This window comes from Hesperophylax consimilis, chromosome 9 (assembly GCF_061612785.1).
Source record: "Hesperophylax consimilis isolate HC1 chromosome 9, BYU_Hcon_1.0, whole genome shotgun sequence".
NCBI classification, from domain to species: Eukaryota; Metazoa; Arthropoda; class Insecta; order Trichoptera; family Limnephilidae; genus Hesperophylax; species Hesperophylax consimilis.
In genome coordinates, this window is record NC_142844.1 from 12626842 (window position 1) to 12646759 (window position 19918).

Below are 19918 nucleotides of genomic sequence, written 5' to 3' on the forward strand. Positions count from 1 at the left end.
TATATTAATTACTAACAGAAGTATTAGTCTGTTCATTTTACCCTTATATTACAATACAAAAAATGTGAGGTGAGATTGTGCATAATACATAGCATTTTCCCTTGAAAATATATTTGATTTTCATGAAATTTTAGTTCATGTATTTCATTGAAACCCCAAAATACAATGCGTACAATAGTATAGTGATTTATTTTTGGGGTATTATACCGTGTTACGCTACCTCCTTACTTAGCCAACGTTTCCGCCAGCATTACAGTGTCCTTCATCAGGGCATATGTGTGACACATCTGCCCTGATGATGGTCACTGTAATGCTGTCCGAAATGTTGGTTAAAGAAGGTAGCGCTACACGGCATAATACCCCAAAAATAAATCACTATAATATTTTTGTCCGTGAAAACCTCAAACCATGTCAATAAGTACCAGATTTCAATGAATTTCCATTTGAATTCAGGTTCAGAAAAGACATAGATAATTTCTTCGAACCCTTTTTATTTTTATTTTTTTATGCTACGAGAATAAAACGATGACGTTCGTTATCTCCGTGAGGCAGATTCAAGTACATATTCGAAGTATAAATAATATGTTAATACCTATATGATACTTTACACTAAACACCGTTGTCACTCCATGCCACCCATTGTTATTGCGCAGTTTTCATTTGCTGCCATAAATTGACGACGTTTTCCATTAGACGCACGAGTTGGAACAATACGCCACTCAATAAACCATGAAATATTGCCAGTAAAATAAACAACTCAATAAAAGAGACAGCTTTTTTATTTGGTGTAATTATGAGAGGTTGAAGATGAAAATCCCCTTTTTCGTGTCATTTCTCTCATGGATTATTCTAGAGGGTTGTGTGAAGATTAAGCGATGAAAGCGCCACCTCAGTGACAGCTATGACGTGGGCGGGTATCGGTGGTAGGGCGGGATGGTGAGGGGGTTAGGGCGGGGGCGGGGAGGGCGGTACAGGTCGATACCGGGACACCCACATGATTCCCTGTTGCGCATGCGCCCTTAACATCGATCTTACTCAATGAACTTTCAGTATCAAACTCCATTCGCTGACACTTGTGTTTAAAGGTGAGTCTGATTTTTTGAATTTTCTTCATAATTCCTTGTTTAATCAACGTAATTAATGATTTTCAAATCAACTTCGTTTACTAAATACGTTCCGCATATTTTGAAAGTTATTTTCTTCGTATTGTACATATTTCTTAGTGAACTACTCAATATTGTTGACTGTGCACCAATATACGTATTTGTTTTCTAACCTTTGCCAAACCATATTCATGTAACAATATGTACATTAAAACAAAGTGGATGAATAGGTTTATCGAATTTGAAAAAACGAAGTAAAATACCATTTTATTTGTCATGTTATTGGGTATTTATATTACATGTACATATATTAGAAATTCTTCTTCAAAAAAGTTTTAATTAGGGTAGAGAATTTTTTTTTAGTTTCGTTATGTATATTTTTAATCATTTTATTTATTTCCCTATTTTATTGTAAGTTGTGTGAATTTTAGAATAATAACAATTTTTTCACCACATTTCTTTTTGATTGTAGAAGATAAGAGGTTAATTTATTAAAAGTAGAATTAAATGTTCCTAATAATATGGGTATAATACGCATGTACATTGACAACCCAAACCATTTTAAAATTCCAGTGGCCCACTGATATTCATTGATACTCCTACAGGTGGTGGCAAATTTGGTGACGTGGCAGGGAAACATATTACGTATTAGATTCACTTTGACCTATTTTATTATGTCCCTAACATTGGAGACATTATTAAGCCTTAGATTTATTTGTCATAAGAAGTGATTCGCTGAAACGCATTTGAACAAATTAGTTCGTCTTTTTGAAGTATCTGTTCTTTCAAAGTATGTCGAGGATTAGCTGTATTACCCGGCTTCGCACGAGTAATGGAAATATATATATTTAATTTTTTTGTCAATTTACTGATATATCACACGCAAAATGGCGCATCGTATTATTTTTAACCAGTTGAAGTTATATATATTTCAAAGCTTTGTAGTTCATTATGCAAATGACATAGCGTTCTAAATAAACTTTCACTAAAGAAATTAAAGCAAAAACCCTGGGAATTTTTTACAACGTTTGGAAACAGAAAAATTAAATTATCTTACAAAATGTTTTTCCGCAATAAAAGTTTTTATCTTTCAGAAAAAATCGATAAATACGTGATGATAATTGCTAAATTCTCAATCCTTTTGAATACAATCAGTATTTTTACTTGCCTGAACATCTCTGCGCGTAACTTTTTGATTCCGGTAATAAATTTAATTTACATAGGCCATGACTGAAATACGAATTAACAGAAGGATGTGGCCTCAGCTGACACAGTAGATAGTAGTACAGGAAGGAAGGTTGTAGATTTTTTTTTTAAATTTGATGGTTTTGGAATATATTTGGCCTCGAGGGAGTCATTGCATTATCAGAATGAGGGGTTATATTCTATGTTTGACCTAACGGACTTTATTGCATTACTCTATGAAGGGATTATGCATAATTTTTGACGTAACCAAATGAATTGAGTTATTTAATGAAGCCATTATGCATAATATTTGACCTAAGCATATGTGTTAACTTATTTAATGAAGCGATTATGCATAATGTTTGACCTAAGCACATTTGTTAAATTATTTAATGAAGGGATTACGCATACGTAATGTTTGACCAAACCAAACGCATTAACTTATAATTAAGGGATTTTGCATAATGTTTGTCCTAACCAAATGAGTCATTTAATAGTGGGATGAGGAATAATAATGAACGCATAATTCATATTTTTTGCCCGACATATTTTGTTGTATTTTATAATCGAAAAATATTAATAAAAGTGGTAACTGTCGGAACCAGTGGGGCTATAACATATTGAGGACCAGACTTTGGAGGATGCATGGGAGGAACGTGATTTTTTCAAAACTGGTCACTACGCGTAGCCAGGTATCCTATGACTAGCAACATTTTAATTCTTGAACTACGAGCAATTTGATAATTTTAAATAACAAATTAGTTACCGGTTAATGGTTCAATGGATGCACCTGACTCAACAAAGCTAACAACTTTCCGAGTATAAAATCGTAACACGAGTTGTTAGTTATTTATTCGTCGAAAACAAAATACTTCATTCATTCCTCAGTCCAGAGGAAACATAGGCTTGGAAATAAATTCAGTTCCGTTGATATTGTCATATCTTCTTCTCTAATATGACGGCCGGCATAGTCCAGTGGTAACGCATTGGACTGCGATTCCGAAGGTCGCGGGTTCGAACCCGGCGTGCGCAAATAATTTTTATTTGATTAATTTGTGTTATTTCACAATTAATTGATTAAAATTAATTAATTAAAATAATATATAGTATATTTGCGTCACGTTCCAGAGTGGAAGATACTACCAGTATCGCCCTGGTGTAAGACCACCATTCAGAATTGAAACGTTGCTCCAAATGGCTTTAGCCGTGTTTAGTGACTAGATCTGAATAGCCAGGTACTTCCCCACCTTCCTCTTTCCCTTCCCCACTTACCTTCAGCCTCACAACATCCCCCAATTGGGGATGCCATAGTCTCACTGGCTCCAGACGGGAGCAGTTGGGACTCTTGTGAGGTATTACACTATAAAAAAAAAAATATATATCTCTAAATAGTATAAAATAAAGTCGCTATCTGCGTCTGTCTGTTTGTGCTCTTAGTTCTTCTAATCTACGCAACGGATATTGATAGGGTTTTCACAAAAAATTAGAAAATTTCTTCAGGAAGGTTTATATCTATATATATTATACATACAAATTATTTTTATAGAAAGTAGAGAAACACGTCAGCTGGTTTATTCTAAATCAAAATTTCAATCAATTTTTTAAATATTTTATTTCGGTAATAAAGTTATATAAAATCTGAAGCTAACTTTTTATGTGCATTTTTACCGTATTATTTACTTTTTCTTTTAATGTTGATTTTTGCTACTTTCTCTAGGCAGGTATCCATACCTATTTTCCTCTACTCTCTTTGTATTTATTGTCTTTACGAATAATTAATCATTTTGTTACTATAATATTTTTTATATTGTATTGTTTGCTATAGTGCCAATATGGCCAAGGAACTTACCGCTCTGCCACAGGGGTCGTCAAGGAATTAAGTTTAACTAATGGTCCTTTTTGAGTGCAGGAACCGCTCAGCCTTCAGATAGCACCAGTTCCAGTCCCAGTGTCAACATGGCGCTGTTCATGGCGCTAGTGGCGCTGCTCGCTACTGGGGCCCTGGCCTATCTCCCTCATGACGCTGGGCCAAAGTTACAGGCTGTTCATGTAAGTATTTATTGATTACTACTTTTAATGCTACCATTTACATAGAAAAAATAATTTTAGTTTTAAATTTCTAACTATTAATTATTAAAATAAAATTTATTATTTTTTTATTGTTCGACAGACTACAGTGTACAAGATTTCTTATTTTAAAATTCTTAGCATATGGAAGATAAGCATTCAATTTTTTTTAAAGATTATTTAAAGAAGAATTAAGTATGGGTATCTACTGTTTGAGAAATCTCATTCAATAGCATCATTCATCTTTTCGTGCTGTGTTGTGCTAGAACATCTGTTGTGCCGTGTGGTAACTTGAACAAGTTGTAGTTGCGAATACGGCTGAGTAATAAATAGTGAATATGCTCTTTGATAAAGAGTAAGAGATTGCAATCGAAATAACAGAGGCACGCGTTTCAATTAGATTCTCCAACAAAAGCAGCTATCGATTGCCTTCAGAACTTGTTTTACCAATAATAGGGATCACATTTTTACATTAACCACAGACAGGTAGGTAAACAATTTCAGGGTCTGTCACCTTTGGTGATTATTTCAGTGTGAAGCTAGGTCACAAAACCGGAGCTGTCTACAAGAATAAGTTGTAAAAATGACCCGTTCTATCGTAGAAAATATAAAACTTCATAAATATTCAATCAAATATAGAAGGTAGATACGGGTAACTTCACCCAGGAATCATTAATTGGATAACCAACACCTCTGCCCTAAGAAGTCAACTGATTTAGCAGAGGTACCAGCTGCGTGGCGGGCGGGATCAGGAGAGGCCGGTTGAGAAAAACAATTTGAGCCGGATTCTCTCGACCCAACGTTTACACCGCAACGGGATAGATGGGTTGATACGTTACTTCTGGACAGACTGAAAAGACCCTCCACAATCTAGATAATATCTGGAAACTAGTCAATTCATTCGGAAGACCTGCAATCCCGTTTTTAACCGGAATTACCAATAATTCTTAATAAATTAGCAATTTTTCTCCGTGTAGATGGCTGCCAAAGGGTTTACTTCAAAGAATTCGCAAGCTTCTCTTTCATAGATGGCGTTAATTTAATTATTTTAGGAAAAAACAATTTTTGCGAGTTGCGCTGATGAATTATTTGTTTGCATACGAACATACGCAATATAAATAAGAAAAAATAGTTTTGACCTTTGAATACAACATTTGATTGAATCACCGATGCAGAATTATTACGATTATGAATTCTTTAAGTAATTCCTTAAACTCCTACGTATAAAATTTATATATTATTTTTACGAAACTTAATATCAGTAAGGTTACCTATGTTTTATTGTAGGGATATCCCGTGTCGATAATCCACTGTTTAGTCAAGATTATAAATTTGTTTAGATTTTTAAATTGTCTTGTTTGTCAGGTTGATTATTGTTTTGTTTTGTCAGGTTGATTATTGTATATTTTAGTCGCAATGTATTTTAAGATTCTTTGTCTAATCATTGAATTTGTGAACTTTTTCATTGGTTAAATTAACCATATTTTTATAAGTAACTACCCCTATTTTGAAGTGGACTTAATTAGGCAATGTTTTCCTTCAGTTCGCTCAAGACCACTACATCTCCGATGCTCTGCTTCGCGAGGTGGTGGACCGGATGGGCAAGGACCTGGCAGAGGCGGCCGACTCCTACATGGACTTCCCCGGGGGAGAGTCCCGCCTGCCCCTCATGTCCCGGGCCGCCAAGGATTTGGAGAGCGAGCAGTTCGACTACGACTCGCTCTCCGACGGTAACCCCAACCCTAGCCTGAGGGATCAGGAATATCTCCAACATAGGTTAGGAAAATTAATTTAATCCTATATTTCATTACTTTTATTGTACCGTAAAATGGGGTTACTTTGATCAATTTTCAACATTGGAACAAAATAAATTTTTTTATAAAATTTAATGTCATAACCTTTGCGCACGTTTGAAAATGAATAATTTTAAAACATGACCACTAATACTAAATTACACTAAATTGCGCTATATAAATGCTATGTTATTATTATTATTGACGACATATATACTTTAAAAAGTACCTACACGTGTTTGAGGAGTAAAAAAAAGAACATGCTGATCAAAGTCATATTTAGGAGTGATGCGATTTTGACATACCATTTTTATAAGCTTATTATAACCATACGCCAAACACAAAAAATTGAAAAAAAGCGTTTTCTAGCATTAAAGTATTTTTATTAATGTCGATAGACACTCATATGCTTTAAAATATAAGTTACAAGAAACTATTATGATAATTTAGATATTAATAAAATTAATTAACATTTTTATCTTTTCGAAAATATCAGAAAAAACTGCTTCACAATTCCACCATAAATTTGTTTAACTATCTCTAAACTCCTTTAACTATCCCGCAGCCAAGAGAGGTAGTGGGTAGTACCCAAAATTACTATCCTCCTTATATTAACAAATGCTTGACATATAATTTAAGCATTTTACGTATTCCTGCGCAAATACAGAAGTTACCATTAATAATTGACTTAATGATTGGAATTTCTATGGTTTAAAAGCCCATAAGATAATGCATGGTTTAGTCGCAAGACCCACTTGATTACAGAGGTTTTGTTTGGCATCTTAGCCTGTCAAGAGTTAACTGGAAACCAACTAAGTATCACAGAATTTACGCCTCCCAAAAAAATCATTATTAAAAGAAACGAATCGCAACGATAAAATTCATCCCCCGATTCAAAAGTCGCCCCACATTACGGTACTATACTTCGTGTTTCTTTACCTAACCCAACCTGACCTATATATTGTATTGAAGTTTCTATTTGTGATTCCATTATCCTTTCCTCTATTAGTCTCTATGGTTCAAAATAATACTCTGTTCTTATCTTGAATCTACTCTATCTTATATTTTCTTGCCTTGCTCAACTTATTTTATTGAGTTTCTTACTGTAAATTCATAACCCTTCATTATTGTACGTCCCAGGGTACGGATCATGGGTGGCTATATAATATAGAGGCTTGTACTTTGGCCCTGACATTAACGGCCAAGATACTGCTGATTTTGTAAATAAATATTTTCTGTATGGTGTGGTTTTTTATATTTAGTAATGCTCGTAGGTATGACTAATGGCACAGCAGTCAAGTCAAATATCAATAAAATTATAACTTTTGGCATGAACAAAGGTTTCTATATCTAAACGCTGATTCGTCAACGTTGGTCCGTCACATTAAAAATATTTATAAAAATCTTTGAAAAATATTCTACTCGTAATTAGGGACTTACACATTAAATAGGTGGAAAGAGTACCCTATTTTAATTGGTTTATAACTAACTTTGATCCAGAAATCCAGATGCCAATGTATATTTAGTTGGTTAGATTTTAAGGCGGTTGGCATTGGTTACGGTCTAAATAAAACCTGTTCCATTTTTCCCCTAACTAAATGTAGGTACCTAAATCAAAATAACCTAAAAAAATACCTACCGAACCTGGCCAAACCTAACTTAACCACTTCTTACTTCAATAATACTAGCTTGAAGGATCCAGAGACCCTCCGATATAGGTTTGCAAATATCCTTATAACTAAATAGTATCATCCGTAATCCACTTCCATAAACCATAAAACATAGGTATCAACGCCTAATGTTGATTGTATACGACCATGTCCACTTCAATATCATAATAATAATTTATTATAACTTGTCTGTCCATATCTCGAATTGTAAATTAACTAACTTACCTCAGAGAATTCATAATAGGTACATATTCACGACCTGTTTGAATAAAACGGTAAATATTATCTGACGATAAAACATGACAGCTGATAATTGGGTACTGCTGTTATGTTAAATCGACACAAATAACTGATATTGTCTAATGGGAAAATTATATTTACTAATAATCAGTGGCGGCTCGTGACTTTTGGGTTACTAGAGTGCTAATATTACAAAAAATGGCTTAATTGATGTTGTTGTAGCTGAAAACGATTTTTTTTTTTTTTTTCGAAAATTGATTTTTTGTATGAAGATTTTCAGGAATTCCGTGCGGCGCACGGCTATACTGAAATTTCCTGAAAATCTTCATACAAAAAATCGATTTTCGAAAAAAAAATAAAAAATCATTTTCAGCTATAACAACATCAGAATTGCCATTTTTTATAATATTAGCACTCTAGTACACCCAAAAGTCACGAGCCGCCACTGCTAATAATAAATATTTACTTAATAATAAATTAAGTGGAAAAATAAGGATTATTCACTGTTATTACCATTAATGTGCACTTTAAAAAACGGTGTATTGATCGGGAATCATAAAAGTTATTCGAAGCTTAGATTGCGTTCCTCTATATCGCAGATGCCTTTCAAAATAAAATATTACTTGTTTTTATTGCAATACTTACTGAATTTCATATTCCATTATCACAGTTTCCACTACACCCCCGATGTTAGAATATCGTAATATGCTATGTTAAGGATAGCAACGGAAAAGGGGTTAGTATTTAAGGTCTTTCGCGTAATATTTAAGTACTTACTAGAAGAAGTAGTGATTAGTTTAATTATTCTGTTTTGGTAGCCTACGGCATGTGTTCTTTCACTTTATTAGAAATGTAAAATTTTTTTTGATTATTAGACCCCTAAACTAAATATGACTCAAGTAGGTACAGAGTCTCGAAATGCGTCAGCAGTTTGAGAGACGCTTATCCCAAGCGACATACCAACTACCAAAATTATAGATACCTACTATCAAATTTCCTCCTTTGTATAGGAACACGAATATACTATTGGTCTTTCTTATTTGCAGCACGCTGTGGGGCCAGTACGTAAACGGGCCAGGATCCGAGGGATCCCACGTGAAACCAGGCCACGTCGGAAGACCGCCCCAGCAGCTGAAGGCGGACGCCGCCCTTCCCGCCTACTGTAACCCGCCCAACCCCTGCCCGGTTGGATACACTGGTAACTTGATACTATGTTATTACGACTAATTTTGTTTAGGTACGATTGCTGGCTTTGATAAGATGCAATATGTTGCATCACCATTTCATTCTAATTAAAAAAATTAAACCAATTAGGCATCCATGGTAACTTACTGCATTGGCTAACTTCATTTTTTAAAGTAGTCTTAAATCTGTATCAGTTGAGGGAACCAAGTCCAGCTTCTTTTCCGGCGTACCTCAAGATTCAAATTTAGGGCCAATCTTATATATTGTACGTAGAATGTATTAAAATTATATAATATGTATATTATATTCACAAACGTTTTTTTACACTCTAATTACATAGCATATTGTGCATATGATAAAAAGTACTTAGTTGTAAATAAATAGAAAATGCTTTAAACTTAAACTTCTCCATCCTCTTCTTGCAACCCAAAGTAGCTATAGATCAATTTTCTTTTTTATATTATAGTAATGTATAGATTCTATGTCCGTAACTTGTAAAATTCATCCGCCATAACACAGGGTCATCCCTAGCATGGAGGGTGAAATATCACAAAAAACAACATGTACTCTAAATCATGTACCAATAAAATAAAATAAAAACTCAAAGAGGACCTCAATCTTCTTTTCGTTTACTGCGAAATGAACAAAGTTATAAATATTTAAAAATGCAATAAATAATCATTAACACGTGATAAAAATAAGATTTCCCTTGAGTATACCTTTAAAAGGTACACATATCAGTGAAGTACAATTTATTGGAGGCCTTGGAGGTAATACTGTATGTTAAACTAAACTAAACCAACGTTAGAAAAAATCCTCAATTCTCCGTACATGGGCGCAGTATAACACAAAATTTCCTAATGTAGTCATTTTTAGCAATAACCTTTAGAAATATCTAACAGAAATATCGAGTATGATCATAAATTAATACAGTATAGAATACATCGGTATCGGGAGGATCTCCCATCGATAATCGATATTCTTCTCCCTCTTCTCTTTATCTCCTAATTAGTTTGAAGACAGTAAAAATCCTATCTATAAACAACTTTAGCAAGGGAAACTTTTTTGGCTTAGCCTAAATTAACCTCGTGTCTATCTTTGTAACATTAAGCTGTTTGTTTCTTAAAAATAAATTATTAGTAGACTTATAAATAGACTAGTTCCAGCGAGAGCTCGTACGAATGTCACCGACGTTCGTCCTCTTCCTTCTCACGCGTCTTGTTTGAAGCTACTAGAACTATCTGTCGCTGGGACTTGTAAACATGTTAAGTTTACATTATGAAATCAACTTAGAGATCAAGACACTACTTTCTTCGTTTTTACATAATATGTTCATATATAGTATTGCAGATTGAAAATATTTTTTCTGAACATCCACATTAAGTCAAGTAAGAAACTGAGTAGACAATTACTAGATTAAACTGGCTAGGCTATATCTTCTAATGGCACAATTTGAAATTTCTGATTGGTTTTAGAAATGGGATATTGTAAGAGACGAAAAGATTCTAGTTAGTATATTTCATTAGTGAAGGTGAAATTTAGAAGTTTTTTGAAGAAGTATCACATATTTATTTCCTGAAGGAACAGTTAGAAGCAATAAGAAAAAGAAATAAAAGACACCGTAACAACCGTGAAAATAACCGTAACTCTCTTGAAAATCACTCAGTCGCCTTTTATTATTATATGTTCTTGCGACAAAGTAAGTAAATACAATCTGGTAGAAGGAAATGATTCTCAAATACTAACCATTAAGGTTAAGGTTAAACGCAACGCTCGTTGTATTCTACGTGTTCACAGATGGCGTTAATTAATTAATTTTGTTTAAATACGCTTTTGCAAGGTATTGCTTTACAGTATTAAGACAAATTATTTGTTTATTAATTTTGTTTAAATACGCTTTTGCAAGGTATTGCTTTACAGTATTAAGACAAATTATTTGTTTGCGCCCTCATATACGCCATATGAATATGAATAAATAGTTTTGTCCATATAAAAACTCAATTCTATCGAGAAAGGCATACAAATACAATATTGGATTGAATCATCGGTAAAATATTGTATTTGTGTGCCTTTCTCGAAAGAATTAAGTCTTTAAACGAACAAAACTATTGATTCATATTCATATTGCGTATATACGGGCGCAAATAAATGATTTGTCTTAATATTGTAAAGCAATACCTTGCAAAAGCGTATTTAAACAAAATTAATTAATTAACGCCATCTGTGAACACGTAGAATACAACGAGCGTTGCGTTTAACCTTAAGAACGAAAATAAATATTTCAAATAAAACGAATTAACGAGCAATCAAAAATAGCAGAAAGGCAGAAGGAGTTATCAGCACTTTTAGAGATGCATTATATGCGGGCTATTTGAAAGAATAACTTAATTAGAGCCATCTATGAACGAGTAGTTTATGAAAAGTTAAAAAATATGGCTGCAAAAAAATTACAGAAAAGAAACTTGTTCCACTATATCAGTATTATTTTTCATGTTTCAAACCAATTATTACTTTTACCAGGGACTTAAATGAGGTGACTAGTTTCGTATTTAATTAACAGATGTCGTCTATTATACTCTAAAACTAAATTACAGGTTCTACCGTAAAAATGTTTGACTGCAAATTGTAAATAACTTTTTGAAGTAGCATTTGCGATAATATCCTTGGGTGGAAAAATCGAAGCCAGACTGCAATAATTACAGGGAAATCTCAATTTCTATCATAACGTTTCCGTGAGAAGATAGAAGAAATGGAGTATCCATAAATTTGAAATGGCTCATTCAAAATACTTTGATTGTCAACAAAAAGTATATTATGGTGTTTTAAAAATTGTGCATATTTTTTCAAGATGTTTCCGCAAGGGGGGTCCACATTTATTCTAATGAGAGCAAAGTTGTAGGTGGGTAGGTACACTGCTAGAAGGTGTCGGATAATGCCTTCACACTCTGTGGCAGAAAGATGTATGACAAATTATTATATTGGAAAGAAATAATTATACTCAAGGGCGTGGATAAGCAAAACCTCCTAGATCATAAGGCCGGGACAAAATCCAAAAAATGTATTTTCATTTTTTTTTTTAAAATGAACTGTAACATTTTACGATGTTTTATTAAATAAGAATAAAAGGAAAAAAAATATTTTTTTTGTAAAATCCCATATAAGTTAGGAGGCTGCTTTGGATGAGTGTCCCGGCCTTGTGATGATGTAAAACCCTGTGTATAAGGCGGGGGGTACAACCCCCTTCCCCCTTTCCCCATTGCCGAACTACCCATCCCCCATGTGAATGATATAACTACGCTCTTATTTTACTAGTAGTTCTGTGAATAGTAGACCTCGCGTCCAAAACAGCATGTTTATAATTTTCTCTCTTTTTTATATGACTCGTCTCAAGAGCGCCCCTGACTATACAGTGTAAAGACAAGGGAGCTATGTCGCCACCCAGTTGGGCAGCGTTGTGATGCGGGTTAAGGTAGAGGCTGTAGGGATGGATTTATTAAGAGAGGCCCGGATTATAAGTAGGAGGAAAAATAGATGCCGGTAACTCGTTCCACATACGAGCCGTCTTGAAGCGGCCCGTTCTCATGAAGCCAACATTAATTTTGAAAGGGTCTTCCTCTCATGTACGTCGAGTTTCATGCACGTGCACCGGTGTACCAGGGATCAATGCTGCTAGCTCCTTACATAAGGTACCATTAAGATACCTGTAGAAACATTAGAGATGCATTAGAGATGGCAATCGGTTTGCTAACTGCCCTCCTTTGCACAGAATCAAGTATGTTTATCATGTATTGCGAGGCTCCAGCTCACAGGTGGTTCCCAAATTCAATTGCTGGGCGTACTTGAGATTTGTATAGGGTTAGCAACTGGTTACTATTGAAGAATCTGGTAGCCCTATACAAGACGCCCAGTTTCTCGGAAGACAGATTTACTCAGGCTTCTATAATGTCCCGATACTTGAAACGGTCTGATATACTTACTCCAAGCATTTCAAAGAAGTATTTATATGGGAGGGTGCTTCCAACAAATTGCACCAGACAGGCATTTCTTCTTTGCCGAAATCAGACACGCTTGGATTTTTGAGACGTTGAAACTGACCAGGTTGGCCGTGGCACGAACCTTGGTGGTGGTCAACTTTTTTTTGGAGCGGGAGTTATCTTGTAGAGTTATTTTATCGTATTATTATTTAATCAATCAAAAGACAAATATCCTCTGAAATCATAAGATTTCGATGTAGGTACTTAAACACCCACCTACTTACGATTAACCAAAAGTATTTTATGCATAATTTTTTTAAATTTCAAATAAGGAATTTTACCATTTGTGTAGAGGTCAACACAACACAAAAATGAAACACCCACCTACTTACGATTAACCAAAAGTATTTTATGTATAATTTTTTTAAATTTCAAATAAGGAATTTTACCATTTGTGTAGAGAAATGTCACAATCTCAATGAAAATTCTTTCAAACTTTCTTCAGAACGATAGGTATCAGAATATTGATTTGAGTGGTTTTTTATTTATGATATTGATTATAGCTCGTAGTAGGAATCATGACTATGCAAACCAGAATCTAGGTAAAAAAGCCACCAACTTGAACTGAAACCGGAAGGTAACATATAAATTTACAGACGGGACATTTATGTTATTGATAAAATTGTGTTATTTATTTTTCAGAGGAGCAAGGATGTACACTGAACTTCGAGAACACCGCCGCCTTCAGCCGGGAGTACCAGTCCGAGCAGGAGTGCATGTGCGACGGGGAGCACATGTTCGAGTGTCCAGGGGCGGGCGGTGAGGGCGGGGATGGCGGCGAGGGCCGTGACGGAGGGCTGGGCGGACTTTCCCGCGGAGAGGATTCTCCCACCGCCCGCCTCGACTACTTCCTGGCGCAGCAGCTCAAGATGGACCAGCACAAGAACCTGGTGGCCAAGAAGTTTCATGCCAAGAAGGTAAGACAACTGTTTATTACTTGTTTACTTAAAAAATGTACTTAGCTACGAATTTGATGGTCGCGGGTTCAAATACTGGGGTGCGCAATTTCAAAATTTAATTCGTATTTAAAAGTGTATATAATTTATGCGGAACGTTCGAGAGTGGTAGATACTTTCAAGCACCATCATTCAGAATCGAAACGTTGCATAAAAACGCTTAACTTGTATTTGGTGACCAGGTCTGTATAGCCAGGTACTTATCTACTTTGTATTCCCCACCTCCTTCCCCTCCCCATTATATTCAGCCTCACAAGTGTCATAGTCTCACTGGCTCCACACAGTTGGGACTATTGTGCGGTACTCACATAAATGTGTATCAGTTAAGGGGACCAAGTTCAGCTTCTTTTTCGTGTCCTCCAGCGTATCTAAGGGTCCTTATTTAGGGCCATTATTAAATTAACATATTATATATTTACTATTTGACCGGTCATTAGCTGAGATAACATATCGTCTGGGTACCAAACAGGAGTAGTGAGTTCAATTTCTTGTCTGACCAAGTCTTCCTGTCCATCCTGACACCAGCAACATCTTCCGCTTACTGTAATGCTAGTAGGATATTTTAAAATATTGTCAGGTTTTTTTTAACTCAGGAATGTTTGTCGTTCTTATATTCACAAATGTTTTTACACGCTAATTAACTAGCATATTTTGCGGATGATGAAAAAAATTACTTGGTTGTCAAATCAATCGAAGACTGCATTATAATTTAAGGCGAAGCTTAATGCTTAACCACTATTCTGATTAATCTTTATAACGAATTGGTGTATATTATGAATACCAAAAAATATGCTTTAGATAAATTGAAGGTTTTCCTATCGTTTTGCTTGAGTAGAATACAAATAAAATAACAAATTACTCAATAAAAAATATAAATGTAAAATACTAAAAAAAATATCTTTTCAATAAAAATGTATGAACGCGTAAAGGAAACAACTTACAGTAAAAAATACAGTATTATGGCTAAGATTATTTGTGACAGTTTCACATGATTAAATTTTTTGCTTTTCTATAAAATTATTTACAAAATAAATAAAAACCAGTTTTGTGCTTGAAATCGAACGTTTCTAGATTCCTTTTGTCAAGCGATTTTAATGCCTATTACCTAAAACATAAGGTATACCAAGAATATACACAGTTTTGGCTTGTAGCTTCCTCTTAAGAGGACTTCAATTGTATTTATGTTTACTGTGAATTGAAAAAACTTAAGTATGTGTTTTTTTTTTTCATTATTTCTGGCTTTCACCCTTCAAGGGTGTTCTTGGCCATCATTTTTTTTATTTTTTTTATTTTTTTTATAGTTAATACCTCACAAGAGTCCCAACTGCTCCCGTCTGGAGCCAGTGAGACTATGGCATCCCCAATTAGGGATGTTGTGAGGCTGAAGGTAAGTGGGGAAGGGAAAGAGGAAGGTGGGGAAGTACCTGGCTATTCAGATCTAGTCACTAAACACGGCTAAAGCCATTTGGAGCAACGTTTCAATTCTGAATGGTGGTATTACACCAGGGCGATACTGGTAGTATCTTCCACTCTGGAACGTGCCGCAAATTTACTATATTATTTTAATTAATTAATTGTGAAATAACATAAATTAATCAAATAAAATTTATTTGCGCACGCCGGGTTCGAACCCGCGACCTTCGGAATGGCAGTCCAATGCGTTACCACTGGACTATGCCAGCCGTCATTTAAAATTATTTAGAAATGAAAGGTGAATTTAAATATTAATTTTATTTAAATAGGAAAATTTCAAAATTATAATGAAAATTGGAGTCGAGTTCAGACTTAGAAGAGATGAGATGTTGAATGGAGGGGAGGCAATTTTAGATAAGGCTTGATAGAAGAGAGGATATTTGTTTAGAGAGGGACAACCAAAAAATATGTGATCTAAAGTTCCCACTTCTAGACCACAGAATGTACAATCTGGGGAGTCAAGGACGTGAATTTTAAAAAGGTGGGCAGGAACGGAACAATGTCCGATCCTCATTCGAATAAGAGAAGAAATTTATTTTTTGGAAAAATGAGGGAATTGCTGAAACCACGGTTTTGATGGGATAGTCCTTTGTATTGAGGCATGTTTCACAGAATTTTAACAATTTATCAAATTTCAACGTTCATTTTCGGGTTCTGTGAAAGTACTATTCAAGTTCTGTTATTATATCATTATAGGCTTGATGCTTGAAAGAACTGGAATAATAACAGAACTTGAAAAAATGTTTTACAGAACTTGAAAATTAACTTCGATATTTGAAGAATTGTTCATATTCTCTGAAACAAAACTCAATGAATATTAATTTACACCCTACCAAATTAATAATAATAATAATTTTTTATTTTTTTATTCATAAAAATATATTTGGATACAGTTTTTTACATGCTTTTCGACTACCACACTAGACACATGTCCGTATTAACTGATGGGGGTAATACTAGATGCTAAACTAAACTTTAATAATTAATATTATTTCACAATTTGATTAATCAAAAATAATATATAGTACGAGTATTTCTCGTATTTTTGCGGTACGTTCCAGAGTGGCAGATGCTTTCAGTATCGCCATGGTGAAATATCACCATTCAGAATTGAAATGTTGCTTGAAGTGGCTTTAGCCTCGTTTAGTGACCAGGTCTGAATTGTCAGGCACTTCCCCGCCTTCCCCTGTCCCATCTCCTTCCCCTCCTTAATACCTTCGGCCCATTTATTTATATTTTTAAATGATTATTATCATTATTCATTTGTAGAACTTCGTTGTTATTTTAAGTTTTTCTTTAATGCATTCGATAATATTATTCAATTTATTTAAAAAAATCACTTTGTTTATAAACAAGTTCTGTTTGTTCTTAATTATTATTAATCCGCTTGAGAGCTGTTTCGCCTTCTGAAGGCATTATCAAACTGTGATGAAGCCACTTACATGACTTGAATAATAATAATGTTAAATAATGAATACATAAAAGAAAATAAATTAAAGTTCAACAGTTTTATTAGATTAATAGGTATTAATTGTTTATAATCACGAATTTTTGCCTTTTTTTAAATGTGATATTGATATTGATTGTTAGCATATTTTTAATATAAAAATTATTTTTTTAAATAAGGTAAAATATATATTATATGTGTTCCTTGATGAAAATAATGCCTCGCTAATATTGAGAATAACTCGTGTTTAGGAGGGGGGTACTTGAGTATCATGAGTTGTATACATGAAATAATTTCGTCAATACTACCATGAACATCCATGTACATAAAAACACATACCTATGCATTAATTATCTATCGCAATAAAAATTAGCAGAAAATTAAAAATAAATAAAATACATTTATATTCTATATTATACTGTTTTTTTCATATGCAAATTGTAAAATTATACCACACCACCAAATTAGTTTTAGATAAATTAAGTTTATTCTAAAGCGTATTTTAAGTTTATTCTTAAAAAATTCATTATTTTTTTCAGCTCATATTTCTTTAGAGAATCTGTGAGTATGTGTAATTGTGTTGGGTCGTTGTCAGTATTGAATTAAGGGATCGTTATGTGTCCCCTGGTTCTCGGTCTGTTGCTCACTGCCTAGTATCGGAAGAACATATTTTCGAGAGCCCACACTGCGCGCCTGTTGGAAATTTGGAACTGCAATTCCGCAGTTCTTTCAATTTAACATTGCATATAGCATATTTATAACTTCGAACACAAACTTCTCCATCGGTGGGCTCTCTTCCACCCTGCTACAAATTCAGCTTAGATTTCCAGGAGAACAACTCTTAACAATTGCAAAATACATATTGAGGTTCCAGCAGAAAAAAAAGCAACATTGGCACCTAATAACCCTTGAAAACGCTTAAATTCTACCCCGTAATGTCATGAAATTTAACTCCGTGGCATCCATGTTCCTACTCTTCTTAAATAAGTTCTCATACTTTTATTTTCTTCTTTCAGAGCGTGAACCCTTATTTGGATGGAGAAAAACTACCGGTTGCCGCAAAGAAGGGGATTAATGTTGATTTAAATATGGATTAGATTTTCGATCCAATTATTTTCCTTCTAATTTTGCCTTTTCGTAAACTTTTCAAATATTTGTATGATTTGTAAAACAATTATCAAACCACCTAAATGGTTGTTAAAAAGTATATTTTTATTAAAGGAAATGGATTATTTATATTTTTGTAAAGACTAATTGATGCTACCGGTGACGACCATGGCAAACTACCTAAGGATTACGAATTGACAAATTTTTGAGTTATATTTAAATGCGATTTTCCAGTATAATGTTTTAATAATTGATATCGTAAAATAATAGGTTATTCAGAAAGTAATATTTTAACTATCATCAATGTTGCTGTTTGTAATTTTAAAGTAACCTATATGTACCATGTACTCAAATGTTTGTATTTATCTGAATTACTAATAATTACTACTTTAATTATTCATATCTATTTGTTGTTCTTCTTAGTAAGATGGAGTGAACAAATAGAAGGCGTGTCCATTGGAAATGTAACCAGTTTTAAGATTCTTTCATTTTCATTTTATAATTTTAAATAATATTTTCGATATTCTTACAGTTGTTGGAAAGACCTTCGCAATATTGAACATTATATATCACATAGTGGCCCTATGGTGTGTGACACATCGTGATGACAATAAGCAATTATCATTTTAAAAATTGTCATCATGTTTGAATACACCGACATGTGATATATAATTCTACTGATATCTAATGCAAATTGCAACAATTAATCATAAATATTTTAAATTTTCATATCATCAAAGATTTATTTATCAACTTCTAATTTTATCCTAGAATCGATTAAGAATGAGACAAAAAAAATAAATAAAAAGGCGTAAAATATCTGGGGCATTTATTTTACTATTATGAAAACGTGGTTGTAGTTTTGATGAAGCGAAAAGATATCTCGAATAATTGATTTACGGATAGGCAAATGACGCTGGCAGGTGTGTTTGTAAGTTCAGTTGCTTAGTTTGGTGAAATGGTTGGGTTGGTGGTAGCGAAGTTTATGATCGTGGGCCTAAGTGCTTCTCGACAGGTCCACGATTATTATTTCATACCATTGGTCAACCAGTGGAGCTTGTCACATATCCTATGGACACGACGCGTACATCCGAACGGAAGGTTCTTAAGTACTGTAATTTAAGTAATTAATACGTAGGCAAGTACATGCTACATAAAGGACCTAGATTTAAGGTTTAAAATATCAAAGCAAGGAAAGTTGTCAACCTGACAAATGTTCTTCAATAGCCCAACCAAACATATTTAAAAAAATTTAATTATTGATGAGTGTTAATATTAATCAAATAATATTAAATCTATGCCTAGAATTAAAAATACTTATATTTTTCTGGATATTTGAGGTGTTTTCTGCGGCTTGTACTTAATGTATAGAAATAGGAATGCATAAAGCGCGAGGCATGTAAGAACGGAAGGAAATGCGTTGGAGGTTGAAGCCTCAACGCGCCATAGTCACTAATATTGTAGAATAACATAACTATTTTAGTAAATAAGTTATTGAGAGATCGCTGACCCAAACATAGCAACACGTATAATGCATGATTTTTTAATAAATGTTATTTAAATAACCTTATGTATAACTATTTATTACATATTTATTGAAATGTATGTTATTAATAAAATAGTATAATAAACTTTATCTTCTTTTCTGATGCAATCAA

General features: G+C 33.8%; 1 protein-coding gene across 2 annotated transcripts; it reads left to right on the forward strand.

Moving 5' to 3' along the window:
• The first annotated feature begins 996 nt into the window (after positions 1-996).
• Positions 997-19918, forward strand: 7B2 (Secretogranin_V domain-containing protein 7B2). 2 transcript variants are annotated; one of them, XM_089635299.1, is made up of 7 exons: positions 997-1085; positions 4198-4337; positions 5899-6131; positions 7837-7866; positions 9105-9256; positions 13920-14194; positions 18170-19918. In XM_089635299.1, the coding sequence occupies exons 2-7, from the start codon at positions 4245-4247 to the stop codon at positions 18248-18250; spliced, it is 864 nt and encodes a 287-aa protein (XP_089491425.1). In that variant the 5' UTR covers positions 997-1085; positions 4198-4244; the 3' UTR covers positions 18251-19918. The 2 variants fall into 2 exon arrangements, with proteins under 2 accessions (XP_089491425.1, XP_089491426.1); XM_089635300.1 differs by lacking the exon at positions 7837-7866.